General features: G+C 39.0%; 1 protein-coding gene across 2 annotated transcripts in view; it reads right to left on the bottom strand.

Moving 5' to 3' along the window:
* The window catches only part of LOC124605105, a 190263-nt gene extending 168219 nt beyond the window's left edge, over positions 1–22044 (bottom strand). For both annotated transcript variants that reach the window (XM_047136555.1, XM_047136556.1), the window contains exons 1-4: positions 21881–22044; positions 21431–21587; positions 3237–3297; positions 2106–2377 (exon numbers count right to left, since the gene is read on the bottom strand). In XM_047136555.1, coding sequence (XP_046992511.1) covers positions 2106–2377; positions 3237–3297; positions 21431–21534 — 437 coding nt within the window. In that variant the 5' untranslated portion in view covers positions 21535–21587; positions 21881–22044. The remainder of the gene's footprint in view (positions 1–2105; positions 2378–3236; positions 3298–21430; positions 21588–21880) is intronic.
* Positions 22045–26962: the final 4918 nt, after the last annotated feature.

Here is a 26962-nt window from a genome sequence, read left to right as displayed (position 1 = left end):
GAAGCACTTGTGGGTTTTCAGTGGCCCAAAAGCGTACATTTTGTTTGTTAACCACACCGTCTAAATGAAAATGCGCTTCATCTGAAAACCAAACGTTGTTGAGAGTTTCTTCCCTATCCTCTGCCCACTGAGCAAACAGCAGTCTCTGCTACTTGTGTTCTTCAGTGAGCTTCTGTGCACTGGTCATCTTGTATGGGTACATATGGATGTCACTTTTAAGAATACATTGAACGGAGCATCTGGGTATTCCCAATTGCACTGCTGCCTTTCTACACGATTTCCCGGGACTTCCCTGTACAACAACTCGTACCGTTTCAATATTCTCTGGTGATCAAACAGGCTTAGGCCGAGGTTGCTTCGCTTCCAATACTGTTCCTTCCTGTACAAATTTATCGTACAACCTGTGGATGGTCTTCTTGCAAGGGACCCATCGTGTGTTAAACTGTTGTAGAAAATGCCTCCGAGTCTCAACAAGGCTTTTCGTTTCATGAAAAAGTAACACAACTGCCGATCGTTGCTGTGTCGTCAGTCTTCCATTGCTGCTTACTAGTCTCCTAGTGGCAGTATCGTGAATTACACATCATTTCACAACTCATTTGTTTTTCCAAGCTCTGCTGGTACTGCTGTAGAGATCCCAGCGGGATGTCTAATGTGTGTCGTAAATTGTGAAAGAAACAATTAGTAACACATTTTGTGCACCACCCTGTACAATACTTAGAACATCAGATGACTGGCTGGTTGGTTTGGGAGAGGGGACCAAGCAATGAGATCATCTGTCTCATCCGATTGGGGAAGGAAATCAGCCTTGCCCTTTCAAAGGAACCATCCCAGCATTTGCCTGAAGAGATTTAGGGAAATCACAAAAAACCTCAATCTGGATGGCCGGACGTGGGTTTGAACCATTGTCCTCCCGAATGCGAGTCCAGTGTGCTAACCACTGCGCCACATCGCTTGGTAACATCAGATGCAGTTAGTACACAGAAGCACATTGAAAGTTACGGAGAGGGCATGAACAATTTGAGGGCTGCATTAATCATGAAAAACCTACAAAAACTAAATACTTATGTTCTACTTCCAGCTAACGAATTATATCTACAGAATTTTAATTAACAAAATTTAAGCAGACAGCAGTGAGAGAGGACAATGGCAGAGGGGAGGGGAGGGGAGGGTGTAGTGGTAGGGAGGGGGGAGTGGGTGGTGGTGGTATGAGTATTGTTAAATGATATAAACATATGCACTTCTCCATAAAGTATTTTAAAACCTCAGTCTTTATCACATTTCTATAAAAGGTACGCAAATAACCAAAAGTCTGAAACAATTATTCCAATAAACATGGCTGGAGGATTATTGATGAATGTCAGCCAACCACTGAGAGACACATTAAAATGCCACACCTAACAGTTTGAGCATGAATCCACACAATGTAACAATGTCTAACTTTTTACTCCATCTCTGTCTTCTGAAATAAAATGCAGATCATTTCTTAAGTAAACTGTTGCCCTTTTTTCTGAATACAGAATTCAATCAATAACATGTAGACAGAATGAGATTTTCGCTCTGCAGCGGAGTGTGCACTGATATGAAACTTCCTGGCAGATTAAAACTGTGTGCCGGGCTGAGACACGAACTCGGGACCTTTGCCTTTCGCGGGCAAGTGCTCTACCAACTGAGCTACCCAAGCACGACTCACGCCCCATCCTCACAGCTTTACTTCTGCCAGTTTTTAATAACATGTAGCACCATGCCAAAACCATTAGAAAATGGTAGGCTCCTCCAAAGAGAAGACGGTCATGCTTCTCTCTCTCTCTCTCTCTCTCTCTCTCTCTCTCTCTCTCTCTCTCCCCCCCCCCCCCCTTCTTCTCCCTCGATTAATATGACAAGAACAACATACACATTGACCTTGGAAGATTTCATTTGGCACAGCTTGTTGTGTTGTTTCTTCAGTCATTCATTTCCCCACTGACCCCAGCCTCTTCTCTTAAAGCATAAAGCAACAATGTCTATTGTAGTAAAATTATGTCACACCTACAGTGTAACATAACCAAAAGGAATGCAAAGTAAAACAAACTGAAGGACAGCAGGGAAATCAACTTAGTTAAAATTACCTGTGTATCTCATCTCGTTGCTCTTCCTTGTTTCCCATGTCAATGACAGTAAATAAACGCTGTTCACCTTCACGCCCAAATATTCCTCCAGGTAGCTTTCGCAGGAACTTTTTGAGAACGGACGCAATTGTATACACTGAGAAGTTGTCCATGTTGACTAACCGGCCAGTTTGGAGAAAATGTATCAGTTTTTTCATATTGCCTTGGTGGCCTGGTGCTCGGAAAACATCTTTCTTATACGGTGCTTCCTTGTTCAATTTAAGTATTAATACCTGCAACAATAATATTTGTGTAATTTTCATATAAAAAGTGAGGTGGCAAAATAGCTAATTAATATAGTAATATGCAATGACACTACAAGCAAACTGCTTCATTAATTAACAGACTGTCCAGCTCTTCAAGATTAAATGCTTTAATTTCATTGCTTTTTAATGGAGAGTTCTACACAAGCGAAGATTCTCATATCAGCTATGAAGCACAAGACAAGTTGTATTGCTTGTATTAGGGCAGTATCTGGTAAAATGGCTCTGAGCACTATGGGACTTAACATCTGAGGTCATCAGTCCCCTAGAACTTAGAACTACTTAAACCTAAGCACATCACACACATCCATGCCTGAGGCAGGATTCGAACCTGCGACTGTAGCGGTCGCGCAGTTCCAGACTGAAGGGCCTAGAACCACTCGGCCACACCGACCGGCGGCAGTATCTGGTAAGTTACTGCCACTGACAATATCTTTATACAAGGCAAGTACTTTTCATTTAATACACAAAGTGGAATTACAACATTCATACGCTCAAAAAAGGCACTGGGGGAAAGAGGAGTCTTATTTCACTTACTTTTAACAGTGAACAAACAACATTCACACTAAACAGGCTTGTTCAACTGAGTTGTTCTTATTTTCAATTACTCATTTTTTTAACTCATTACAGATTTTCTCTCTCTCTCTCTCTCTCTCTCTCTCTCTCTCTCTCTCTCTCTCTGTGTGTGTGTGTGTGTGTGTGTGTGTGTGTGTGTGTGTGTGTGTGTGTGTGTGTGTGTTTTAGTAAAGTAATGTCAAGTCCAATATAAAAGTAATTATCAACGTCAATATAAAATTATCTTTAAATATGAAATAATCAAACCACTCACGAGAAGGGGGCCAGGAATGTCATTCTTGCAGACTTCGTCTAGAGGAACTCCGAATTTGACCCTGAAAAATACCAAGGTGAAAACATATTTTCAAGTACTTTTCATGGTAAAATGATGAAAGAGAAAGAACGAGGATAAAAGTAGATAAAGTAAGTATACTGAGTGGTAGAATGTGTCACATTTTACCTTACTGAACTTCTAAAAAATCATTTAGGATGGGTATAATGATAAATTTGTGATTACGGTGTAGTCATCAAAGATCCACACATAATACAAAAAGAAATTAATGTAGCTATTAGAATGGGACACCAGCAAAAAACCGAATCTATTTACCCTTTTGTCCATTAACTATCAAATTTTCTGCTTATTCCACTGGGTCACTTGTAATTTCATATTTGCAAGTTTATAGTATCCTTTATTAACAGCATCTTTTAACTTTTAGTATGTTTATACAAAAAATAATTACAGTACAACTAACGACCAGGTCTTCTTGCCAAGTTGTTACTCTGCTGTAGTTAACTATATCATCTCTAACAGCTACACGATCATCTTCTATTGTGATACTTTCCCCTTCTACTGATCAAAAAGGGGAAAGGAACACAATAGAAGACAACTGGGTATCTTGGACAGACAGTAAAAACAACTGAGGAAAATAAAAAAACGATACAGCCCAATAGAAAACATTGGATAACACACAAAACACTGAATTTAACTAATAAATAGAGAATACTCAACAACACAGTCAGTGAAGCACGCAACAGGAAATATAGACTTGCAAAAAATGAGAGTGATAGAAAGAACAAAATAGCAAAGCAAGAATGGCTGGATGAAAAATACAATACTTCACTATGACTTCTCATCTTGTCTCTAAAACCTGCATTGGAATCACTATATGTGAGAGTATGGGTAAACGAATTAAAAATCTATGAGAAGAAATATATAGATGTGTGACACACCCAAGTCTGATTCGGTCCAGGGAGCATGCTCAGACAGCCTAAGTGGCAAGGCTTGCAATAGGCGGGAAATCTAGGTTGAGCTCCGGTCCAGTGCAAAGTTTCATACACTGGTTTAGGTGATACTTCTACACCTAATACAGTTAAGCTGAATTTCAGGAATAAATTTTAAGGAGGATATGCTGGACTACAATGTCTGCTGGTACAAGTGTAATAGAGACTGGAGGGCACACAGAGTGTTGGAATAGATAAGGGATTTAGCAGGCATCACATATCTTATCTGCTTCCAGCAACCTCAAGACAGCATATAATGTGGCACCAAAGTTAGTAAACTCTTGACGCCACCAAATCTTGAGGACATGGTCATCAAGGACAACAGAAGAGCAGCAAACAGAATCGTCAATTTAGACCAACCCATGAAGACAACTACATAGTTGTGATGCTCATTTAAAATGTCAGAAAATATTGTATTAGAAACATGTGCAGGAGTGCAGCCTCTCCTGTACGGCAATAAATCTAAAATTGCTCTGGGCCACTGCAGTAACAAAGGTGGTAATCAGTTAAAACTCTGAATTTGGGCATCTACTTGCCCCACACCAAGTGACTCCAGCCCACATTTCATGTTGATTCCAAACTGACTTTTTGCTCCTGGACGACTGGAGAAAAGCCATTCCATAGCTGGGTGAGCTACAGTATGGATGCCAGTGAATTCAGAGCAGCAAGGATCTTAAACGCTTGATGCACCATGAGAAGTTGCCACTGGATGGTGAGTGACGAATCCCCATCCTCCACACACATACTTGGTATGGGGCTGGTCTGGTAAGCAGCCACAGCTAACATGATCCCCTCATGGTGAATAGTGTCAATGAACTTCGGATAAGAAGGCCTTGCTGATCCATATACCACGCAGCCACAGTCTAGTCATGACCTCAGGAAAGCTCAATAGAACTGCAGCAAGCACACCCTGTCTGCTCCCTGAGACCTGTGGTAAAGGCTATATTCAGCAGTTTTTTCAGATATTCGGTGTTTTTTGTGCTCTCACATTCAGGCCCTTTCACTGTGGTAAACACTGCAACCTGGATTGAAAAATTAGGCCCAGAAACCTCAATGAGTTTTTAAAATGTAGAACAGGGTCCTTCATATGCAACTCAGAGAAATTAAAAATATAATGAGAATGAAATGACAAAACACACACACACACACACACACACACACACACACACACACACCTGCAGGAAACTGCAAACCTGTATTTGCTACCCACTTCTCCAAACTCTTCACTCTTAAGTTGCTGCCAATGATGGAGGAGGGACAGAAAACTGCAAAACCATCCACAAATAAGGATCAATGTACAGGACTCCTTACCATAGATGTGATGCTGCTGATTACCATGACAACAGAAGATAACATTTAAAATACTTCCCTGGGGAACGTCATTCTCCTGCTTGAAACTATTCAACAGCATATACCAAGTTGGTGCTGAAAAATCCAAGAACAATCAAATGAAGATGAATAGGTGGCCACAGAAGCCCTGCTGATGCAACTGGCCAAAAATGCTGTATCCAAGTAGTGTCATACACCTTACTGATGTCAAAGAATACATCCACACAATGCTGTTTACATAGGACAGCCTGCTAGATAGCCACCTCAAGCAGGGTTAGGCTGTCGACAGTGGATCGACATCATCTCAAACCACACTGAGAGCAGCTACAGAGCTGCCCGATCTCTAACATCCAGACCAGAAAACAGTTAACCATTCACTCCAGTGCATTAAGGCGATGCTCTGGTAACTACTGGTACACGTTTCGTCTGTTCCTAGCTTGAGAAGAGAGATCAAAATTGCCTACCTCCACAGTTGAGAAATTTGCCTATCTGTCATATCAAATTAATACATTATAATGGAAGGAAACATTCCACGTGGGAAAAATTATATATAAAAACAAAGATGAGGTGACTTACCAAACAAAAGCGCTGGCAGGTCGATAGACACACAAACAAACACAAACAAACACACAAAATTCAAGCTTTCGACCTGCCAGCGCTTTTGTTCAGTAAGTCACCTCATCTTTGTTTTTATATATAATTTTTCCCACGTGGAATGTTTCCTTCCATTATATTGATATCATTAATTTGAATCCAACAATTACGTTTGTTATTGTCACTGTTGCATTTCGAAATCTTTTCTGTCGTCTTATTTTCCTCTTTCTGTTTTACTCCTTACCCTCTCCTTTAAAACCCACTTCCTTTCGTCTTCCCCTCTCCTTCCCTCTTTCCTGATGAGGCAACAGTTTGTTGCGAAAGCTTGAATTTTGTGTGTTTGTTTGTGTGTCTATCGACCTGCCAGCGCTTTTGTTCGGTAAGTCACCTCATCTTTGTTTTTATATATAATTTTTCCCACGTGGAATGTTTCCTTCCATTATATTGATATCATTAATTTGAATCCAACAATTACATTTGTTATTGTCACTGTTGCATTTCGAAATCTTTTCTGTCGTCTTATTTTCCTCTTTCTGTTTTACTCCTTACCCTCTCCTTTAAAACCCACTTCCTTTCGTCTTCCCCTCTCCTTCCCTCTTTCCTGATGAGGCAACAGTTTGTTGCGAAAGCTTGAATTTTGTGTGTTTGTTTGTGTTTGTTTGTGTGTCTATCGACCTGCCAGCGCTTTTGTTCGGTAAGTCACCTCATCTTTGTTTTTATATATAATTTTTCCCACGTGGAATGTTTCCTTCCATTATATTGATATCATTAATTTGAATCCAACAATTACATTTGTTATTGTCACTGTTGCATTTCGAAATCTTTTCTGTCGTCTTATTTTCCTCTTTCTGTTTTACTCCTTACCCTCTCCTTTAAAACCCACTTCCTTTCGTCTTCCCCTCTCCTTCCCTCTTTCCTGATGAGGCAACAGTTTGTTGCGAAAGCTTGAATTTTGTGTGTTTGTTTGTGTTTGTTTGTGTGTCTATCGACCTGCCAGCGCTTTTGTTCAAATTAATACATTGTAAGATGACTTCTTTTGATGCCGTTTTCACTTTCTGCAGCACACTATCAGATTTTGTGGTGACTGGGTGAAATACCACAGGGCTCAGACAGTGCTAAACCCAGTTCCCACATGGAAAATGGGCAGTTCTAGGACTCATTAATTGTTGGGCCTGAAGGCCACCTGTCCCTCTCCATGGTGCCACGATATGATCTTCTCCACTTACATTGGCTGGGGAAGGTGTCTTTCTGCTGGATTGGTACTTACGGGCAACAGATCCATAATCAGGTTGGTTGGTTGGTTGGTTTGTTGGGGGAAGGAGACCAGACAGCGAGGTCATGGGTCTCATCAGATTAGGGAAGGATGGGGAAGGAAGTCGGCCGTGCCCTTTGAAAGGAACCATCCCGGCATTTGTCTGGAGCGATTTAGTGAAATCACGAAAACCTAAATCAGGATGGCCGGACGCGGGATTGAACCACCGTTGTCCTCCCGAATGCGAGTCCAGTGTCTAACCACTGCGCCACCTCGCTCGGTGTCATAATCAGGTTTGGTATTATCAGTGTAGTGTTTTGTTTATGGCTGGAGGTTTAATTTTATGTTACCTTTTTTGTTAGTAAGTGAAATGACAATGAAGTTAACGAACAGATCCCCGCATGCAGCAGTGGGGAGGCAACATGTGATTATGATTAAATTCACACACTTATTTGGTTTAACTGCCAAGCATGTTACATTTATGGAGAAGGTAAGGGATTGATCAAAGTTGCTGCATTTGGGACAAGAGATCAGTATGCATGGCGTTGCTGGCAGGATAACATACAGAGTTCTATGTGGAGGGGTGACTTTACTTTGTAAGTACATTTTTTATGATTTAAGATGGGGACAAGCTAAATATATGACAGTATGAAAATCAGCACCGTCCCTAAACAAATATTATCCATAAAATCATTTTTCAACATACAAATAATGCTACAAACACGAAACCCATAGGAATCTTACATTTTACTTGACCCATATAGGTCAGCTTAAATGAACACCTCAACACCAAAAAAACCAACATATGCACAGCACTTTACAAAATTCCCTTCACCAATACAGCTCAAATGAAATCCTCAGTGCCTACAGCCCAAAAACAGATAAAAAATACCAGTATCACCAACTTCACGTAACCTATATCCCTCACAAGCAACCAACATTACCAAAACCCCAACAACAACTCAAAAACCCATAAAGCCCCTATTCATTAGATCAACTGAAATATGACCAAAATACCATAAATCCAAAACATACAAAGCATCAAACTTAAATTAAAATAAAACAAACAAAAGCCTCCCAACAAAAACGTCTAGGTTACGCCCCTCCCCAATATCTCTCTCTCTCTCTCTCTCTCTCTCACTCACACACACACACACACACACACACACACACACACACACACACACCGAAACATTCCAGCCCCCACAACTCCCGTCCATAAACCCTAATCTATCCAATACCATTCGACACACAAAACCAAGAAAAAAAAAGAATAACACTGGTCAACACTCATTTTCTTGTCAAGGATATTTGAGTGGCTTTAGGATGGGTTAGTGGTGCTGAGGACGAATATAGCAACCATTTATGCAGTTTGGCTCTAGTTTTTGAGATAATGCATGATTTATTCAAAAAATTAGAAAAAATTGCTAATACTGAACTCGAGCGCTACAAACTACAATGAAAAAAGAAAATAATCTTTATAAATAGCTTCTATGAAAACCTGATAGGCATTTGTCCACGTATAAAACATAATTGAAAAGTTTCTCTATAAGTATATCATTTTCCGTCCATGACGAACCGCTTCCTGCACGCTTTCCTTTTATAGGTCTCTTCAGAACAGTCACGTTGCAGATTCCAGCAATAATCTGCCATCATATGCCTGTCCCATCTTCCTTTATATCTTTCCTCTATTCCTTTCATATCTTGATGGAACCGCTCTCCTTGTTCCTCACTGAAATCACCTAGATTATGAGGAAATCGATCCAAGTGGCTGTGAAGGAAGTGCAATTTTATGCTCATGTTAGCTCCTAAGTTTTGAAAGTTAGTGAGCATGTTTTTGATCAGTTCCTCGTAATTGGGAGCTTTATGATTGCCCAAAAAACATTTTACAACAGCGACAAAACTGTTCCAGGCTTCAGTGACAGTCATGACACTTTAAAATTGGTATCGTTGATGAGCCTGCGAATTTGAGGACCATCAAATATTCCTGCCTTAAGTTTTTCACTACTGAGTCCAGGGAACGTATTGCAGATGTATGTGAAGCAATTACCATTTCTGTCTAAAGCTTTGGTGAATTGCTTCATTAGTCCTAACTTAATATGTAATGGTGGAAGAACAATCTTGTCCCTACTAACCAGAGGTTCATTAATGATGTTTGCTTCACCAACAGCCATATGTTCCCTTGGAGGCCATGTTTTCTGCTTCCAATGTTCGTGCTTTGCCCTACTATCCCACATGCAGATAAAACATGGGTGCTTTGTGTATCCACTTTGTTGTCCAAGCAAGAAGTTCACCATTTTCAAATCAACACAAATCAACCACTGGTGCTGCATATACTGAATTTTCTGCAGAACCATCTTGATGTTAGCATATGCTTCACAAAGTTTTGTTGAGTGGGCAATTGGAATAGATGTGTAACGATTGCCATTGTGTAGGAGAACACATTTTAAACTTCTAGTGGAACTGTCTATGAAGAGACGCCAGTCCTCTGGTCTATATTCCGGCAGCCCCAATTCAAGTAAAAGTCCAGGTATATTGCTGCAATACACTATAACCTCTTCTTGGTTGAAGTACGGAAGAAGGTTTTCTTCTCTCGTCCGGTAAGCTGTTATTTTAACACTTGGATGAAGACAGTTCTTTTCCTTAAGCCTGGATGCTAAGAGTTCTGATGCTTGCTTTGAAAGATTGAGTTCTCGTATCAAGTCACTGAGCTCCTTCTGGTCGAACTGCTGGGGTTGTGTCTCACGTCCTTCGTATTCCGAACCACTACTTGTACATTCCTCGCCGTGCACATCGTCATCTGATGATGTTAGCGTGGGTAATGTTGTGAAGGTTGGTACAGGAACATCGTTGCTGTGCACCACCGGTCTTCTTGCTGACTCCATATCGGGATATTCCCACTTTCGTTTTTTGAACCTATTAAAACCTTTCACATTAACAATGCAAAAATAGCAATCATCTGTATGGTTCTTCTGCTCTCGCCATACCATAGGCACTCCGAAGTTTAAGCTTTTCCTTTTTCGTTTTGTCCACTGCCGTAAGCACTCCACACAGCATTTACAAACTTTATGGGGTGCCCACGCCTTGTCTTGATCTCCAAGTATAATTCCGAAATATGCCAGATACGCTTCCTTCACAAAAGGAATGATATTCTTCCTGTTCTTTTGAAGAACGTATTCACCACAAATGTAGCAGAACTCATCTGGATGGTTCACGCAAAGACGGCGTAAAGAACTCATGTTTTCCTAAAACAAAATTGCACAAATACTACATATTATGCAGAACTTTCTTGTATTTGCATGTCAATCACATCCAACAAACATCATTAATTGTTTTGTGTGAAATGAATACTCACCTCTTATTTGCTACGTCACGATGAAAAGGTTCTATCTCCTCGAAGCTGCACTGCACATGTGTGTGACTTTCGACCATCACCATTTTTCTTGTTTACACTGAACGCTACCTATCGGCTGTTGCGGGGATTACCTCGGCCAACAAATGAATGTCGAGTACCGCCGAATTCAAATCTGCACAACCCTCAATATCTTCAACACACGCACCGCACAACAGGACTGAACACATGCTGACAGTGTGATGTTTGCATGATGTAATCCTCAACCACACAGATGCACTCCCTGAACACAATTGTTTAATAAAGATAGTACAATATCACTAATTAAAAAACAGGTAGCAAATACATTACAGCATATATGGACCCTGCAGTCGATATTATCCTCATGAAACTCTCATTTCCACAAATAACCTATATCTCAAAAACCAGAGCCAATTTGGAAAAAGTACAAATATACTCGGAATGAGTATCATAACAATATCCCATTTTCGTTCAAACTTCCCTGGCAACGAAAAAAAAATTTTATTTTGTAGAGCTGTGTAATCAAAAACCGAAATCATTCAAACCTCACAAAAAACACCAACCAAACTGGTCTTCTCCAAACAAAATAAATATACCCCACCCTGCCCTATTAACCCCACACATCCCACCCACATTACCCCCCCCCCCCCCCCCAAACCCCTAAACTCACTACCTTTGGCCTATACATCCTCCCCACTGCCGCCAAAAAGCCAGAAAAATGCAAAAATTCTTCCACCAGCAATACTCATTTAAATTGGATTGCAGTTTGGAAGAGTGCCTCTTTCCCCTCCCTACAACAGACTTAACTGCCCCCCCCCCCCCCCCCAATGTATTGGAGCAAGCCCTTGTGTCATCATCCATAAACTGAATGCTATGGTTAACCACTAAGTGCTCATAACCCCCTTCCACAAACCAAGATGAAAATGCATCTGACATCACAGTACAGCCCTCCTCAATGTATTCCTCAACACGATCCCCAAGTTCCCCTTACAACCACAGCGCAAAACCTTGAAAAAACAAACAGTATGCCCAACCCTCCCATGAACCAACATGTGGACCACTGCTCCCATACTACTACTTACCAATCTGTGACTCATCAACTGCAAATACGACCCCTTGCCCACCCAACCTCCCCCTACACTTAATGTACTTTGAAAACATCTCCCAATAAAAAGAAAACCAATCTAACACAGTTCACACACTCACTCCAGTCTCAAGTGCACAGAAACTTAAGGAGGGGCAGTAACAAAAATAATAAGTAATCAACACAATCTCCCTCATGGCCAACCAAGATGTCTCGAACCAAGTACCACAACGACTCAATTGCCACATGTTATCTTGGTGACACCTCCACAGGTACAGGTCCTTGGTCCGAGACATTTGTCAACTTCAAACACTGCCCACAAGCATGACCCCAAACATACTCCGCTATCAACCCAAAAAGCTGAAAAATCTTGCTATCAACCCAAAAAGCTGAAAAATCTTAATGGTCAACAACATGTATTTGCCCAAAGCCACGTGTAAAGAATAGCTTGTAAACTTATCAGTCATATCCGCTCCTAAAAATTAAAAGATACGTGTCTGCTTGTGTCTGTATATCTGTGAATGGATATGTGTGTGTGTGAGCGCGCGCGCGCGAGTGTATATCTGTCCCTTCCCCCCCCCCCCCCCCCCCCCTAAGGTTAAGTCTTTCCGCTCCTGGGATTGGAATTACTCCCTACCCTCTCCCTTAAAACCCATATCCTTTCGTCTTTCCCTCTCCTTCCATCTTTCCTGATGAAGCAACTGTGGGTTGCGAAAGCTTGTATTTTGTGTGTGGGTTTGTGTTTTGTTAGTGTGTCTATCAACATACCAACGCTTTCGTTTGGTAAGTTACATCATCTTTGATTTTAGATATATTTTTCCCACGTGGAATGTTTCCCTCTTATTATATTCATATATATATCTTAAATTTCATTATATACCAAACTAATCAAATCTAAGAAACTGATAGACACACAGCACAGAAACCAATAAATCATAACAGCTCACTGGAAACAAGGCAGGCACTTTTCATATCCACATTATCACAATGATTACCAAAACTCAAATGAACATTACACAAACAACTTCACTAGTCAACATCTATCACCAAAGCTCCCCACCAAATACAACAACAACATGACACCTGCAAACACAAACCAACTCAAAACACCACATTACAGTGATGCCACACACCATTAACACCGATATGCACAGGTCAAAGCATAAATGTGGTATAAGATGCTTCCAATGACCCAAGGTTAACTTTAGCATCGCTATCCATATACAGCCTACTTTAACTCATACTACCTTTTTAAACTTAATCTCAAAATAATGCAGCCTGGTATCATAAATAAGTTACACTGTTTCATATAAACATTTCTCAAAGCTGTAAGTTGCTACACAGTTTATTTCTATTAATTGTGCCTTGTGATTAGATAGTCTATTAACAATTTATTACACATTAATAGTTTTGGCCTACATCAAACTACCTATCTTGTTGAATATGAGTTGGAAAATTAACTACTAAAATCAGATCGAAACACCCAAATCATGATTCCAGTTTATTTCTCCTGTTACAGTTTCTTAAGAAATCTATAATGAACTACCCACTAAATACTTTATCTGTTTCCTCCCGTCTGACAGGTATTGCAATAATGAATTTAGATTTCTCATAAATTTGATTTAAATCATGAAAACTGCACCAGTTACTTATTTTTTTTTATGCTTAGCACAACATGTTTCAAGAATTTCTTTTCACTTTCAAATTCACTGTGGATTTGTTTACAGGAATATGTTTGGTGCTGCTTACACGTGTGATTTTCTGCCTCGCTCATGACTTTTTGAAGTTAGACTGCAATCTGATTGCTTCAAGCATCAAAAAATAAGTAACTGGTGAAGTTTTCATTATTTAAATCATGAATGACACAGTTGTAGGCTTTCCTGAATCATCTATGATGAATGAAATTAAGTTCTTATAAATAGTTGGAAGTTTGCTAGAGGAGATCTGTAGATTGTTACAATTACAAGAAAAGTATTCTGCAGTAATAACTCACAAGCACATGCTTGTAGGTTCTAATCTACACAAAATTTTTTTGTTTTGATATTTCTGACTCCATGTCCAAATTTTACATAAGCTGCAACTCTTCCTTTTTCCATGCTGACACTATGCAAATATTATGTTAATCTCTAGATACTGATTTTTAACTTCTTTCTCCCTGTAGTCACATGGTGCTCAGACAAATGTTTCTTGAACTACTGTCTACATAGCTAAATTGACATCATGACGGTGCAGAGTTTAGTTTATGAGTGTGTTGTGTTTGTAGATGTCGTCTTGTTGCGGTTGGTGGTGTCCTCTGGTGGTGCATTTAAGGTCCGCGTGTTATGTGTTGTATTTTGGTATCGGCACTTGTGGTTGATTTATGTATCTTAGGGGTCATTCCATGTCAATTCAACCAATTTGAGAAAATGTTCCAGCTGATAGTCTCAGATTTGGCTGAAATTTAACACACCAATGCTACCAAGTGTGGAACACTCATGTACAAAATTTTAAGTTCCCCTGCCAATTAGTTCCAGAATTATGGCTTGTGAAAGAAAGTGGCGTGGCCCAGAAATTGCAACCCGCATCTGGCAATCTATCTTCAGACCCAACTTCAGGTCTTAATAACTTTGAAACTATTGCGCACAGTTCAGTGAAATTTTTACAACTCAGTAACATCCACTTGGAGAACACACTCTATGAATCAAAACACCAACAACGTATTTCTGCGGGAAAATAAAAAATTCCAAAACGTGATTAAAAAAATGTAATACATTATAAGGTACATATTGTAGGTGCCCTCTATGCCAAATATAATTCACTCAAAAAGGGTAGAAACTTTTTTTTGTGATAAGCTTAATGTGGCCTAAACACACACAGAACTCATCTTGCCCATATCAGTCACACAAACAGAGTTACATGCACATGAAAACACAAAAATTTGAAAAATTACCTGAAAAACATGGCTTTTCTAAGTGTAGTAGCATAAAAGGGACAAGTGATATCGAAGCCAAATTTCAGACACTGCGTAAATAGACCATAATATAATATGTGGCACAATTTCAAATTGTTACTGCAAGGCATTTGTGTACAATAAAAGTTATCAGAGGTGTATTTGGTTACGTTTCTTTTAACACGATTTAGCAAGTAATATGATGATGCAGACAGCGTGTTTCAGATGAAGCTGTAGCAATTGCTGGGAACCATCAGGCAACAAAAGTTAAACAATGGTAGTTTTCAGGGACAGAATGAGTCATTGCTAGGCAGGAACAACAAAGGAAACAAGCAACAATTACAGGTTACTCATGTTTTTAAGATTCTAGTTCACACTGGTCAGTACTGTTGTGGAAAGTCAGTATGGAGGCAGAAGAGTGTACTAGTGGTGCTTTTGTTCAAATAAGTTGCAGTATTGGTAGAGCACAAGCATCTGAATGTCATAAAACAACATATGGAACAAAATGTGGCATTTGCTTTGTACCGTATGATTTTGATGAATCGGACCAAGATTTGTTGCTATGGAGATCTGGGATACACCCTGTGGGCACAAGAAGCACAGTTCCAGGAAACTTTAATGTTTGTTATCATCATATGAAAGTGTTTCTGGATAAGTATTCTCTCTGACAAAGAAGTTGTTTTGATCCATTTTGGATTCATACGAAGACAGTGAAGTGTAGCCTCAGAGAAATTGATATAAAACCAGTTTTGAAAGTGAATCAGTGCATGGGACTTAGCATGAAACCAGGACAAAAGTTATGTTCCAGGTGTATTACACTGCTAAAAAATGAAGAATATTCTGATAATTTACATGACAGTGACAAAGAGTGTCAGCCACCTACAACCACAGCGAATGAGCAATTAAATACTTCAGTGACTGCTCTTGGTTTGTCTCCCATGAAGACAAATGAAGTTGGGAAAAGAGATAGGTCCCGCTATGGTAGAAGAAAATTACAAGAAGCTCAAATGGAATTAAAACACAAAATAGCTGACACACTAATGGTGGTCTGGATTACAAAGGTGCAATGATTCTGCTAATGTGTCACATCAGTTCCTACCAGTGCATGATACACAGGTGTGAAAAGGCAAATCTTGCAGAACACATGAATAACAAACTGTATGGTGAACTCCTTATGGATGACGATGAACTTGTTTCTTATAAACAATGGACACACATGGATCGCACAAGTCTTGAAACAAAGCAAAGTACAGTGGAAGATTTTGTTGAAATGTTCTGTCAAAAAATGGACAAACTGACCCCACACAGCTTCACAGCAACAGCACAATCGGCTTATGTCCATTTTTGTAAGGATAATTTGAAACAAGATGAAATTATAGTAATACTAGACTTTTCTGAAAATTATGCATTTATAGTTCAAGATGTCATACAAGGATATCATTGGGACAACTGTCAAGCAACTCTCCAGCCATCTGCGATTTACTATAAAGATGAATCAGGTGATGTGTCTGTCATGAACTTGTGTGTTTTTAGTGACTGTTTAATTCATTCTGCCATTGCAGTTCACGCGCACATTCGCACTGTCATGGCATATGTGAAAAACAAGCTGCCTCACATACATTTTGCGAAATACTTCAGTGATGGGGCAACTAGTCAGTACAAAAACTGTAAAAATCTCAAAATTTATGTATGCATTACTGTGATTTTCAGATTCACGCAGAATGGAATTTTTTCGCAACAAGTCATGGTAAAAATGTATGTGATGGTATTGGTGCTACCATTAAGCGCATGGCATCATGAGCTAGTCTGCAGCACCCTACAGAAGGTCACATTTTAACACCTCTTCAATTATTTACCTGGGTACAGAAAAATATCGCTGGCATACAATCATTCCATATTTTGAAAGATGAGGTGAAATCAGTCGAAGAGTTGCTAAAAAGCAGACTAGAATACGTTAAAACTGTTGCAGGCACAAGGAGCCTTCATCACTTCTCTCCAGCGGACTCTGACAATATGCAGATGAGCAGACTGTCCGGTTATAACTATAGGTTCATGCACAACATGTGTCTTCACTGTGTGTCTGACTCAGGATTCAGAAGCAAAAGCAGCAACATACAACCAGGTTGCTATGTTATTGCTGTTTATGATGACAAATGGTACTTAAGATGTGTTGCAGAGTGCTGTGAAGCAGAAGGTGATGTATTTCTGAACTTCATGGCACCAGCAGGACCAGCGAGATCATTTCATTGGCCACTTTGGCAGACAGGTGTTGGATTCCTTTTGAACATATTCTTATGACAGTTCCAGTTCCTACCACAGTGTCAGGAAGTCATTACAATTTGCCTTTCAATGTACAGAGTACAGCAGCTAAAGTGCGGGAGAACTTCTGTTCGAAGCACAATCGACTGGTTTTTATCAGTTAAGGTGCAGTAAACATTAATGACAGGTTGTGTTAATCTGTCAATACGTTGTTGCTTGGTGATTAAACAGATGTGGGAGACGATAAGAAGAGGCAGAACAGTTTACGATATGCTTTTAAAAAATTGTGTTGTGGAACAATGGCCACATCACCAAATACATCTGTCAACTTCCATAGTACACAAATATCTTGCAATAACATGCTGAAATTTTGAGATATATATCATTATGGTCTACTTATGCAGTGTGTGAAATTTGGCTTGGATACCACTTGTCCCTTTTGTGCTACCACACTTCGAAAACCCAAGTTTCTCAGGTAATTTTTCAAATTTTTGTATTTTCGTGTGCAAGTATCTCAGTTTTGTGACTGATATGGGAATGATGAGTTCTGTGCATGTTTAGGCCACATTAAGCTTACCACAAAAAAATTTATACCCTTTTTGAGTGAATTATATTTGGCATAGAGGGAACCAACAATATGTACCTTTTAACGTATTACATTTTTTAATCACATTTTGGAATTTTTTATTTTCCCTCAGAAATATGTTGTTGGTGTTTTGATTCATGGAGTGTGTTCTCTAAATGGACTCTGTGGAATAGTTCCAAAATTATTAAGACCTGAAGTTGGGTCTGAAGATAGATTGCCAGATGCGGGTTGCAATTTCCGGGTCACACCACCTTCTTTCACAAGACATAATTCTGGAACTAATTGGCAGAGGAAACTAATACTTTGCACACAAGTGTTCCACACATGGTAGAATTAGTGTAGGGCCTACTGAATTTCAGTCAAATCTGAGATTATGAGCTGGAGCCCCTGGTTGAACTGACATGGAATGACCCTTTGGGGAAGTACTTGATTTCAATTTTTTAGGTATCGCCAGTTATTTTTGAGCTATATAGGTCATGGGAAGTGTCCGATTCCAATGCGCCATCATAGCTATGTGTGTTCTGGTATTGTAAGCTGCCGTTGACCTATTTAGGTCAAAGGAAGTGTTCGATTCCAATGTGTCTTCATAGCTGTGTGTGTTTTGGCACTGTCAGCTGTAGTTGACCTCTATAGGTCAAGGGAAGTGATTTTTGTTGTTTTAGGTGTTAGTTTTGTGGTATCGATAGCTGCGGTGCGATTATAATTTTTGTGGTATCGACAATTGTGGTTGAGCTGTGTAGGTGAAGGGAAGCGACCGGTTCCAGTCGATATTGTGAGTTTAGTGGAATTTTGTGGTGTTTTTATGGCATCATTTCGTGTGGTTCGGGATCGTGGTGTGTCTGTATGTGTTTATATTTAGTTTGTCCTTACCCAAAAAAACCCAATTTCCCGCACTGGTCCCGTTAGTTTGATCATACTTTTGGAGGGAGATGTGTTTGTTGGTTTTATATGTATTTTCGTGTTTGTTGTCTTGTTTATGTAATGATGCCATAGGCATTATATTGGAGCTGTTGAGAATGGTCGTTTCCGCCATATTGGTGACGTCATGGGTCAAAGCAGACAGGTGGAATTGGATGCTTCTCTAATCCCCAAAGCACAGTAATAAAAATCAACATTTAGTCTAAAACTGAAATTGTAATTCAGGACTCACTACTGGGACCATTTGTTTTCATCATATATGTAAATATTGTACAATCTTTTAATTCTCATACAATTACTTATGCTGACATACCTCTTTGCTGTTTGATGGTGATGATTAGAAAGAGCTAACAAAAGTTTCAACTCTTGGGATATCAGAAGTGACTAAATATTTTAGTAACCGGGGTCCAATGGCAAATATCACAAAATCACAATAACAACAATCAGAAGCTGACAAGCTGCATAGCAAATATTTACGAACCTTCATCTACAGACACTGGAGTCTGTAAATTCCATGGTTTGCAATTGGATGGCAATATCTGATGGGAGAACCATTACAACTTTGAATGCAGAAAAATAAGTATTAATTGTACTTAGCCAGCTGTCCAAAATGGTAAGTAATAAAATGCTGAAAACATTATACAATAGGATAATTTTTCAATTTATAATTTATGGGATAGAGCTGTGGGCTTGTGCTGCTGATGTGCACTTGAACAGAATACTTGTACTACAAAAGAGAGCTGTTATGCTGATGGATAGTCTGGGGTACAGGGAGACTTGATGTGATGATACCACTGAAACAAATATCTCCTTGTAAATTCTAAATGTACAGGGTGGGGCAAGTAAAAGTGGCATGGATGAGTGTATACAATTGGACATATGTAACAACACCACTAATATCCAACAGGATGGAGCAACTGCCCACACAACTGGCCGAACCTCAGAGCACACTTACACAATCTTCACGCCTGACAGTTGTTACCAAAGGTCAGTCTGGTACCAGCCGTATGTCACCAACCAGGTCACCTGATCTGTCAGTGAGCGATTAGTTTGTGTGGGGAGCCCTTAAGTCTATAAGGTGTATCACAACATCCCTCAGTATTTAAGAACTGGAGCAAAACGTATCGGATGAGGCTACAGTAATTCCAGCTTAGATCTGCATTCAGAAACTTGCTGACCAGGACCCAAAAAGGCCAAGAGATGAATGGTGGTCACTTTCAACATCTGCTACAGTCAGTCAGTTAGTACTGTATTTCCCTTCTTCTGCTGTGTTTCTTTGTACCCTGGAACTCTGTTCTCTGGGCCACTTTTATTTGCCCCAACCTGTACATTGATTAGATCATATTAGATTTACTTTCATTCCAAATGATCCGTAATGAGGAGGTTCTCCAGGATGTAGAACATGTCAGAAAAACAATAATACATGACAAATATTTGCAACTGAAACAAATAACCTAATTTACCTTTCACAGGTACCAAGTGGAATGATCATCATTTTTCTTAATGAACACTATATGGAAGAATCATTTTACAAGCACTAATGGACTGAATTTAAAATAAGTATATAGAAATCACTTTTTGTTTTTATAAACTATCAATCAGGATCACACACCCAAATTCTGTGACATACATAACTACAACACAAAGAACTAAATTAAAAATAACAAGCCACAGTCTGTATATCAGTGAGTCATTGTTGTACAACAAACTTCCACAACCCATAAGAAATTAAACAAGAGATACATTTACAATAAAATTAATTTCTTTCTTGTAGCCTAAATAAATGTTTGCATTCACTGACAGAATTTTCTGCTCCTTAAAGTCTCTACTCTACGTAAGAAACAAAACAGTATCTGACAGCAAAAACTTCAAGCTGTTACAGAATACAGATTTGTGTGAGCAGCATAAGAAGTAATACAAGTAGCTACAGAGTATGAAATAATGTGTACTGCACAACAGAAATTGTAAGTTTGAAACAGATAAGTTAAAAGTAGATACAGGCCTAAACATCTGCAAATAAGCATAGACACTCTTAACCCTACTTTACTACGCAGTCTGTATACTCCGGAAAAATGTTTGCATTTGTTTAAATTATACCGTAATTGTAGATAAATTTAATATGGTATGCATAACACTTTTGTACATGGAGAAGACAACCTCTGATAATGTAGTGTTCTGTATTCTCTGAATCTTTCATTAAAATTAAGCTTATAATGTCAATTATTTATAAAACACTGAACATTTCATTAAAACTCCTTTATGCAATATTGTTTTCCGTATGTTTATAATAGCATCTGTATCAAAGTAAACTGATTCAGAATGAGTGTTTCTCTAAGATTCACTATAAAGTGTCACTCTTCTAAAGATACAACAGCCACCCACAAGCCCCATATGCTCTCTTTCGCTTATCTGCACAAACAGTATACAATCATATGTCCTGGTCAGTTTTTATGTTTTTCTTTTTTTTTTTTTTTTTTTTTTTTCACGTAAAACGTCTAAGCTGTATAGTTCCAGATTCTCTGTGCTTAATGATGTTATAATATTGTTTCTCTCCAGCAGGGGAAAAACACACACACACCAGCAAAAAAGATATAAGGTCGCCTGTCTTTGGACGAAGGCTACGTAGTGCAACTATTTACGAGAATAAATGCAAATTTCATAACAGAATGGTAAAAGGAAAAGCTGCACAACTGAAAATGTGTCAGTCCATTACAGCGATATGGGTCTTATCATCAAACTGCTGTTTGCAAGCGCTATTTAAGGAGTTTATTTTACTACTTATTTCCGTAAAATACAAGCTGTTGGCAATATATCATCTATAAAGTGTTTGTGTTATTTTCGTGTTCAACAACATGAAACTCACTTTTCAAGCCTGTGAGGATATGGACCAGATCCATGGCCGCAAGAAGTAACCACACTCCCAAGGGTGGTGGCTCTCCGGTGCATCCTCTCGGCCCAACTGGTCATCCTCTGCACTCCACAGCACTCAACCCGACCCCCCACTTCCTCAAGTTACACGCCTGCAACTGCCACAAAACATAACCTATTAATACAGTAATCACAGCCCGAAAACATTCAGTAACTCTCTCTGACGCTATTCGGAAATTGTCAATAAGCAAACTGACACATTCGTAAACAATGGACAACTTTATTGGGAAGTATTTAAATTAGCGTTACTATCCACAATTGAGCATCGCCATACAACTGGCATTCCACTCTTGTCACTCATGCCATTTGTTTCACTACTGGAGAAAACTGTCAAAAGCTGGTATACATTGTCAACAACAGAGTAGCGATTCTTTCCGAAACATACCCCCCTTTGCCATTATACTCGCAGTTTTAACTGTTGCTGTCCATATTTTTGGGACGGAGTGCCACTGAATGAATGGGCGACACCACTACACTACACACCATTTCTCTGTCGATAACAACAAACCACACCTCTCTCCTTTCACATAATGCTCGTTTTTTTGTTTTAAAAAACGAAAGTCAAAATGGCTTCCGTTTCCGCAAATACAATACAGGTCGATATTTCCCATATATCGATAGTGGTCATGAAGATTTGCTTTCTTTCGTAAATATTCTGTATACCACTTTTAAAACAGTTTTCACATATTTTCATCTTTGTGTGTTGTCTATTCCAGAATTAAACTTTAAAAAATAAAATAAGACATATAAACTTTCGTATCCGCGATGTGGATAAAGGGCATTTGTGGGCAACTACAAAACTGCGGACCTACAAAAGGATTTTCTCAGAACATAACATACATACTTTTTTTAGGGCATCGGCAAATCAAATATGGGTTGCATGTGTATCAGCAAAGAGTGTAGATGTTAAGTTCTCTGAATTTTGTAAGTAATTTAAGTTAATTTAAGTTAATTCCAAAAGTAGCCACTTCAACAGCAGCCACTAAGAAAAATGGATGGAAAACTGTGGGTATCAGGAAGTTCTCCCCGACACTCAGTTTCTTAGAGAACCGCAGTTCCTAAGTTACTATACAGGAAGCAGCAAAATATCATTCAGTGACAAAATAATATATATAAGTGAGGAAGGCAATAGCAAACCACCTTGACTAGTACAGCAGTGCGGGTCTCCCTCATCGTCCCCTATGCTCCTCGGAGTATGGAACCTCATCATCATCATCATCAAAGCAGAAAATAAAAGCAAAGTGGTATGGTTAACCACAAAAATGAAACTGGAAAAGGCAGACCCCAGTATAGTAATATACAAATCAAAGATAGGATAGAACAACAGAAACTCCTCATGGACTGACACATATTTAAAAGATAGTTTCTCTGTTTTTGGGGGGAAGTTACAACAAAATCTTCCTAAAACACATGAAGCACCTGCAGTGACTTACACAGCAAGTTGTTTCCCACAACAGAACTTGAAGTCAGACAGAGGATACAGGATTTAAAAAAGAAGAAGTCAGAAGGCATAGATAAGGTTCCAGCCTCTATTCTGAAGGCATTCATGGTCATCATACAAGCTCCATTAACAAACATACCATAATGAATGAGTCCTTTTGCACAGTTTTTTCCAGAGTACCTAAAGCATGGATAGCTCATCCACTTATTAAATTAAATTAATGTAGAGAGAACTGAAAAATAGAGGCTAGTTTTTACTGCTTACATTCTCAAAAGTAACTGAATCTGTCATGAAATACAGGCTAATCAGTTACATGAATACACATAACCTTTTTAATGAAAAACAGTAAAATATCTGAAGTGGGGGAAGTACAATAGCAACCATTAGGCCTACAGAATTCACAAAGTTAATACTTGAAGCTCTTGAGAAGGATGACTTTGTTATGAGCATGATCTTGGGCTTGTCCAAGGCTTTTGACACCATTGACCATAAAATACCTCTGAAGAAGCTAGAAGCATTAGATGTAAGACGAATAGCAAACATGTGTTTCCAGTTTTACTTGCAGAGCAGAGTGCAAAAGATAGAGATAGTTCACACATCCGTTTATAACAAATTTTTAGAAAACCAATTGTCAGACAAGAACATAAATATAGATGTTTCTCATGGCAGTGTATTTGATCCAGTTACATTTACAATAAATATCAATGACATTCCAGACAGAATAAGACAAGCTTCCTTTGCTAATGAAAGCACATCATAATCACTGATACAACACCTGAATTTCTATTAGAGAATTCATACGAAACCTTCGAGCATGTTCAGTATTGGGCTACATGTGATAAATTTACATGTGACACAAAGAAAACAAACAATACAAACTTTGGCATAAAAAGGGAAACAAAACTCTGCCTCAGTAAGTATGGATGATAAACCTATAGAGTATGTAATAAACATGAAGTTTTTAGGGATGATTATTTTCAGTTAACATGGAATGAACACATAAAAAACCCAGTAAAAGAGTGTCTTGAGTGTGATATGCTCTTAGGATTCTATTATCGGTTTGTAACATTTGCAGAAAAGGGCCCTAAGAGTAATAACTATAAATAGTTTGACTAATTATAAAGAACTGTTTTAAAAAAACCGGATATCCTTACTGCACCAAGTGAGTACGTCTACCAATCTGTTGTGCATATTAGGTAAAAGAATATTAAGTATTTCATTAATAGTTCTACACATAATCATGCAACCAGACCATTTACTCTTATATTTACCAACGAAAAACAAACAAAAAACACAATGAAATGCTCAAGTGGATGGAAACATTCTGATATCGAAAAATTGGTGGTGGTAGTTGACCCAAACCATGGTGGTGGATTTTGCCTTTTGTAAATCATGATAAAGTTCCAGTTCCTCGCCTGGATGTGTGCTGTAGAGGTTGGGTGATTGGAACCACACAGCAAGCCATTAATGAAACATTGCTGTTTAAAATAGTGCTTGATTCATTTTGATAAGGAAACAGAAATGCAGCAGGTGAGAGGCTATTGCCCCTTGATAACTTTGGGGGCTGTGGACATACCATGCACCAATGTCAGCAACTGCTGGCCTAGAAGATGACACATATTAGCAATGATAGAGGTTGACATGAGCAAAGCTTTTGCCAATGAGTGTCAGGTGTAGCTCTTGGCAGCCTGTCTATCTCATGGTCACTGAATACCACACCAGGAAGTACAGTGTTTAAAATGTAGTATCCAGCATTGCTGAACTCAGAGGCCTATACCTGCACTGGGCGTGATCAGCAATCATGAAGACCTTCAGGAACTGAAGAGCAACATCAGAGAGACCTGGCAGCCACGAGTTCAGACTTGAATGTGCGACCCACCAGGGAGATGGTCACCAATAGAAGACTGTCCCCAGCCAAATGACATAGCAGTGTGAAGGCACTAAGTAGTCTGCATACGATCTACAGCTCAGGTAGTTGCTTGCAGCTACTGGAGACAAAGTCCTTGTAAGATCTCTGGATGCTTCATCTGGCCTGCTGTAGTTAGGTGAGGGAGGGTCTCTTTTTAAGGGGGGGGGGAGGGGAGTATTTTTGAGAGCCTGTGTCCAGCGCTTCTCAAGCACTAACGCACTACCCCAGGAGGAACAACAGACTGGAGCAGTCTGGTGTTGCCATTGGGTGGCAATTACGATATTTGTTCTGATTTTTTTGTTTAGTCAGCTACTGCAGGAATCTAGCCAAAGATGTAATATTGCCCAACTCCATTATTCAGAGGAGCTGGCTATCTTCTTTCACTTCATCAGCTTCCTGAATAAGTACTCTTTCATTTTAAATACCTCTTGTGAAATATGTCTGGACATCAGGCTGGCTCTTGCTTCATGTCCCAGTAAAAGTCCATAATACCTGACAGAATCATGATACACCACTATTAAAATACATCTGTGTAAGTTAATCAGTTGGTTTCATGTTCTTTACCCACTGATACGTAACTGTGGCTACATGCTGACAATTTACATTTTTTGTAAATGCAGTAGTGATTTCTTATTTTCTGCCTACCACCTTTTTCACGTTCAAAACGTAGAAATTCTTCTATGGTATAGAAGGAGTTGTCAAGGAGAAGTTTTTTCAATATGTTTTAAGATATAACTTTATTGACAGTCAGAGATTTTGTGCCACTGGATAAGTGATCAAAAATTTTGGTGGTAGCATTGTGCGCCGTTTTTGTGTTAAAACAACCTTAATGTTGGGCAGTAAACGTCATCTTTTTTTCTGATATTATAATTATGTAAGTCATTGCCCTTTCTGTAGTGCACTGGATTATTTACAGTGCTCTTCATGAGGGATCTAATATACTGTGAGGCAGTTGTCAAATGTCTAACTCCTTAAGGGGCCCTCATATGTTCAATACTATTGTCAATAAATTGACATGGTACCAGTATATTGGCCATCTGAGGGTGAGTATTGACATATTATCAACATCAAAATTATTGACAGAGCAGTATTGATGGGCCCAAATATATTGTCTGCTTTGACATTATTTACTGTTCATTTGTTTACAATTTTTTGCAAAACAGCCGCATGGAGCCAGCATGTATCACAGAACTACTGTTTACATTCACACTTCTTATAGTCTCGAATTCAAATCGAAAGTTAAGCCTAGTTTACACGATGACATTGGGTTGCGCCACTCGTTGCGTAGAATGAGTTGCACGTAAATGGTTTCATATTTGACTGTAGAGATGGCAAAACCAGTATACACTTCAGTTTCGTCTTTTTGTGATTCCTGAGTTGTGTCTGAAATGAAAGTTTTGCCAGCTGCACGTCACACGAGTTGTGATGGAGTTAAAGCTTGTTGTGTGGAATCGCTGCATAAGAAAAAAAGAAACGTTTTTCCATTCGCGACTAGGTGAAGAAAAGATGTCAGATCGGTTGCTCAGCATCCTTGCTGAAATAATTTGTAATGGAAGACCTAAGAAGTTCTTTTAATAATCTTAGAACGTCACCAGAACTGTTAACGTTTCTTCTAAATAGAGTTAATTATGCGGTAAGGAATAAATATATTGTAATGCATGAACCACTGTCAAAATAACTGAAATTACATTTCACATTGCATGCATTACAATCGAGAACACTTGGCATGCTATAAGATGCGGTTTTAATTGGTGACGATGCTTTTTCATTAACACCAATAATTATTAAGCGTAATAATTATTAACATTAACTGCAGTAATTATTCGAAGCAGGCCACATTAAGAAGAGAATGGTTTGGAAACTACTCCCTTGAAGATAGAACTGTAGTGGCAATATTTCAATATTCAAACATATGTGAATGGGGAGCACTGCTGCGACGTTTTAAATAGATGTATAATGAATAAGGAATGTAGCTTCTTGATTTGTGTAGCCTTCTCTCCTGTCAACAATATTCCTTAAAAAAAAAGAGTCAGCCAACTCGAACGATGGGATTTTAGTCTTGTGCACAAGAGCATTTCTACAGCTAGAATTGCATTTACGTGTATTCTTCTTAATTC

The sequence above is a fragment of the Schistocerca americana genome, chromosome 3 (assembly GCF_021461395.2).
Source record: "Schistocerca americana isolate TAMUIC-IGC-003095 chromosome 3, iqSchAmer2.1, whole genome shotgun sequence".
Classification (NCBI taxonomy): domain Eukaryota; kingdom Metazoa; phylum Arthropoda; class Insecta; order Orthoptera; family Acrididae; genus Schistocerca; species Schistocerca americana.
This window is presented reverse-complemented; position numbering and strand designations above follow the sequence as displayed.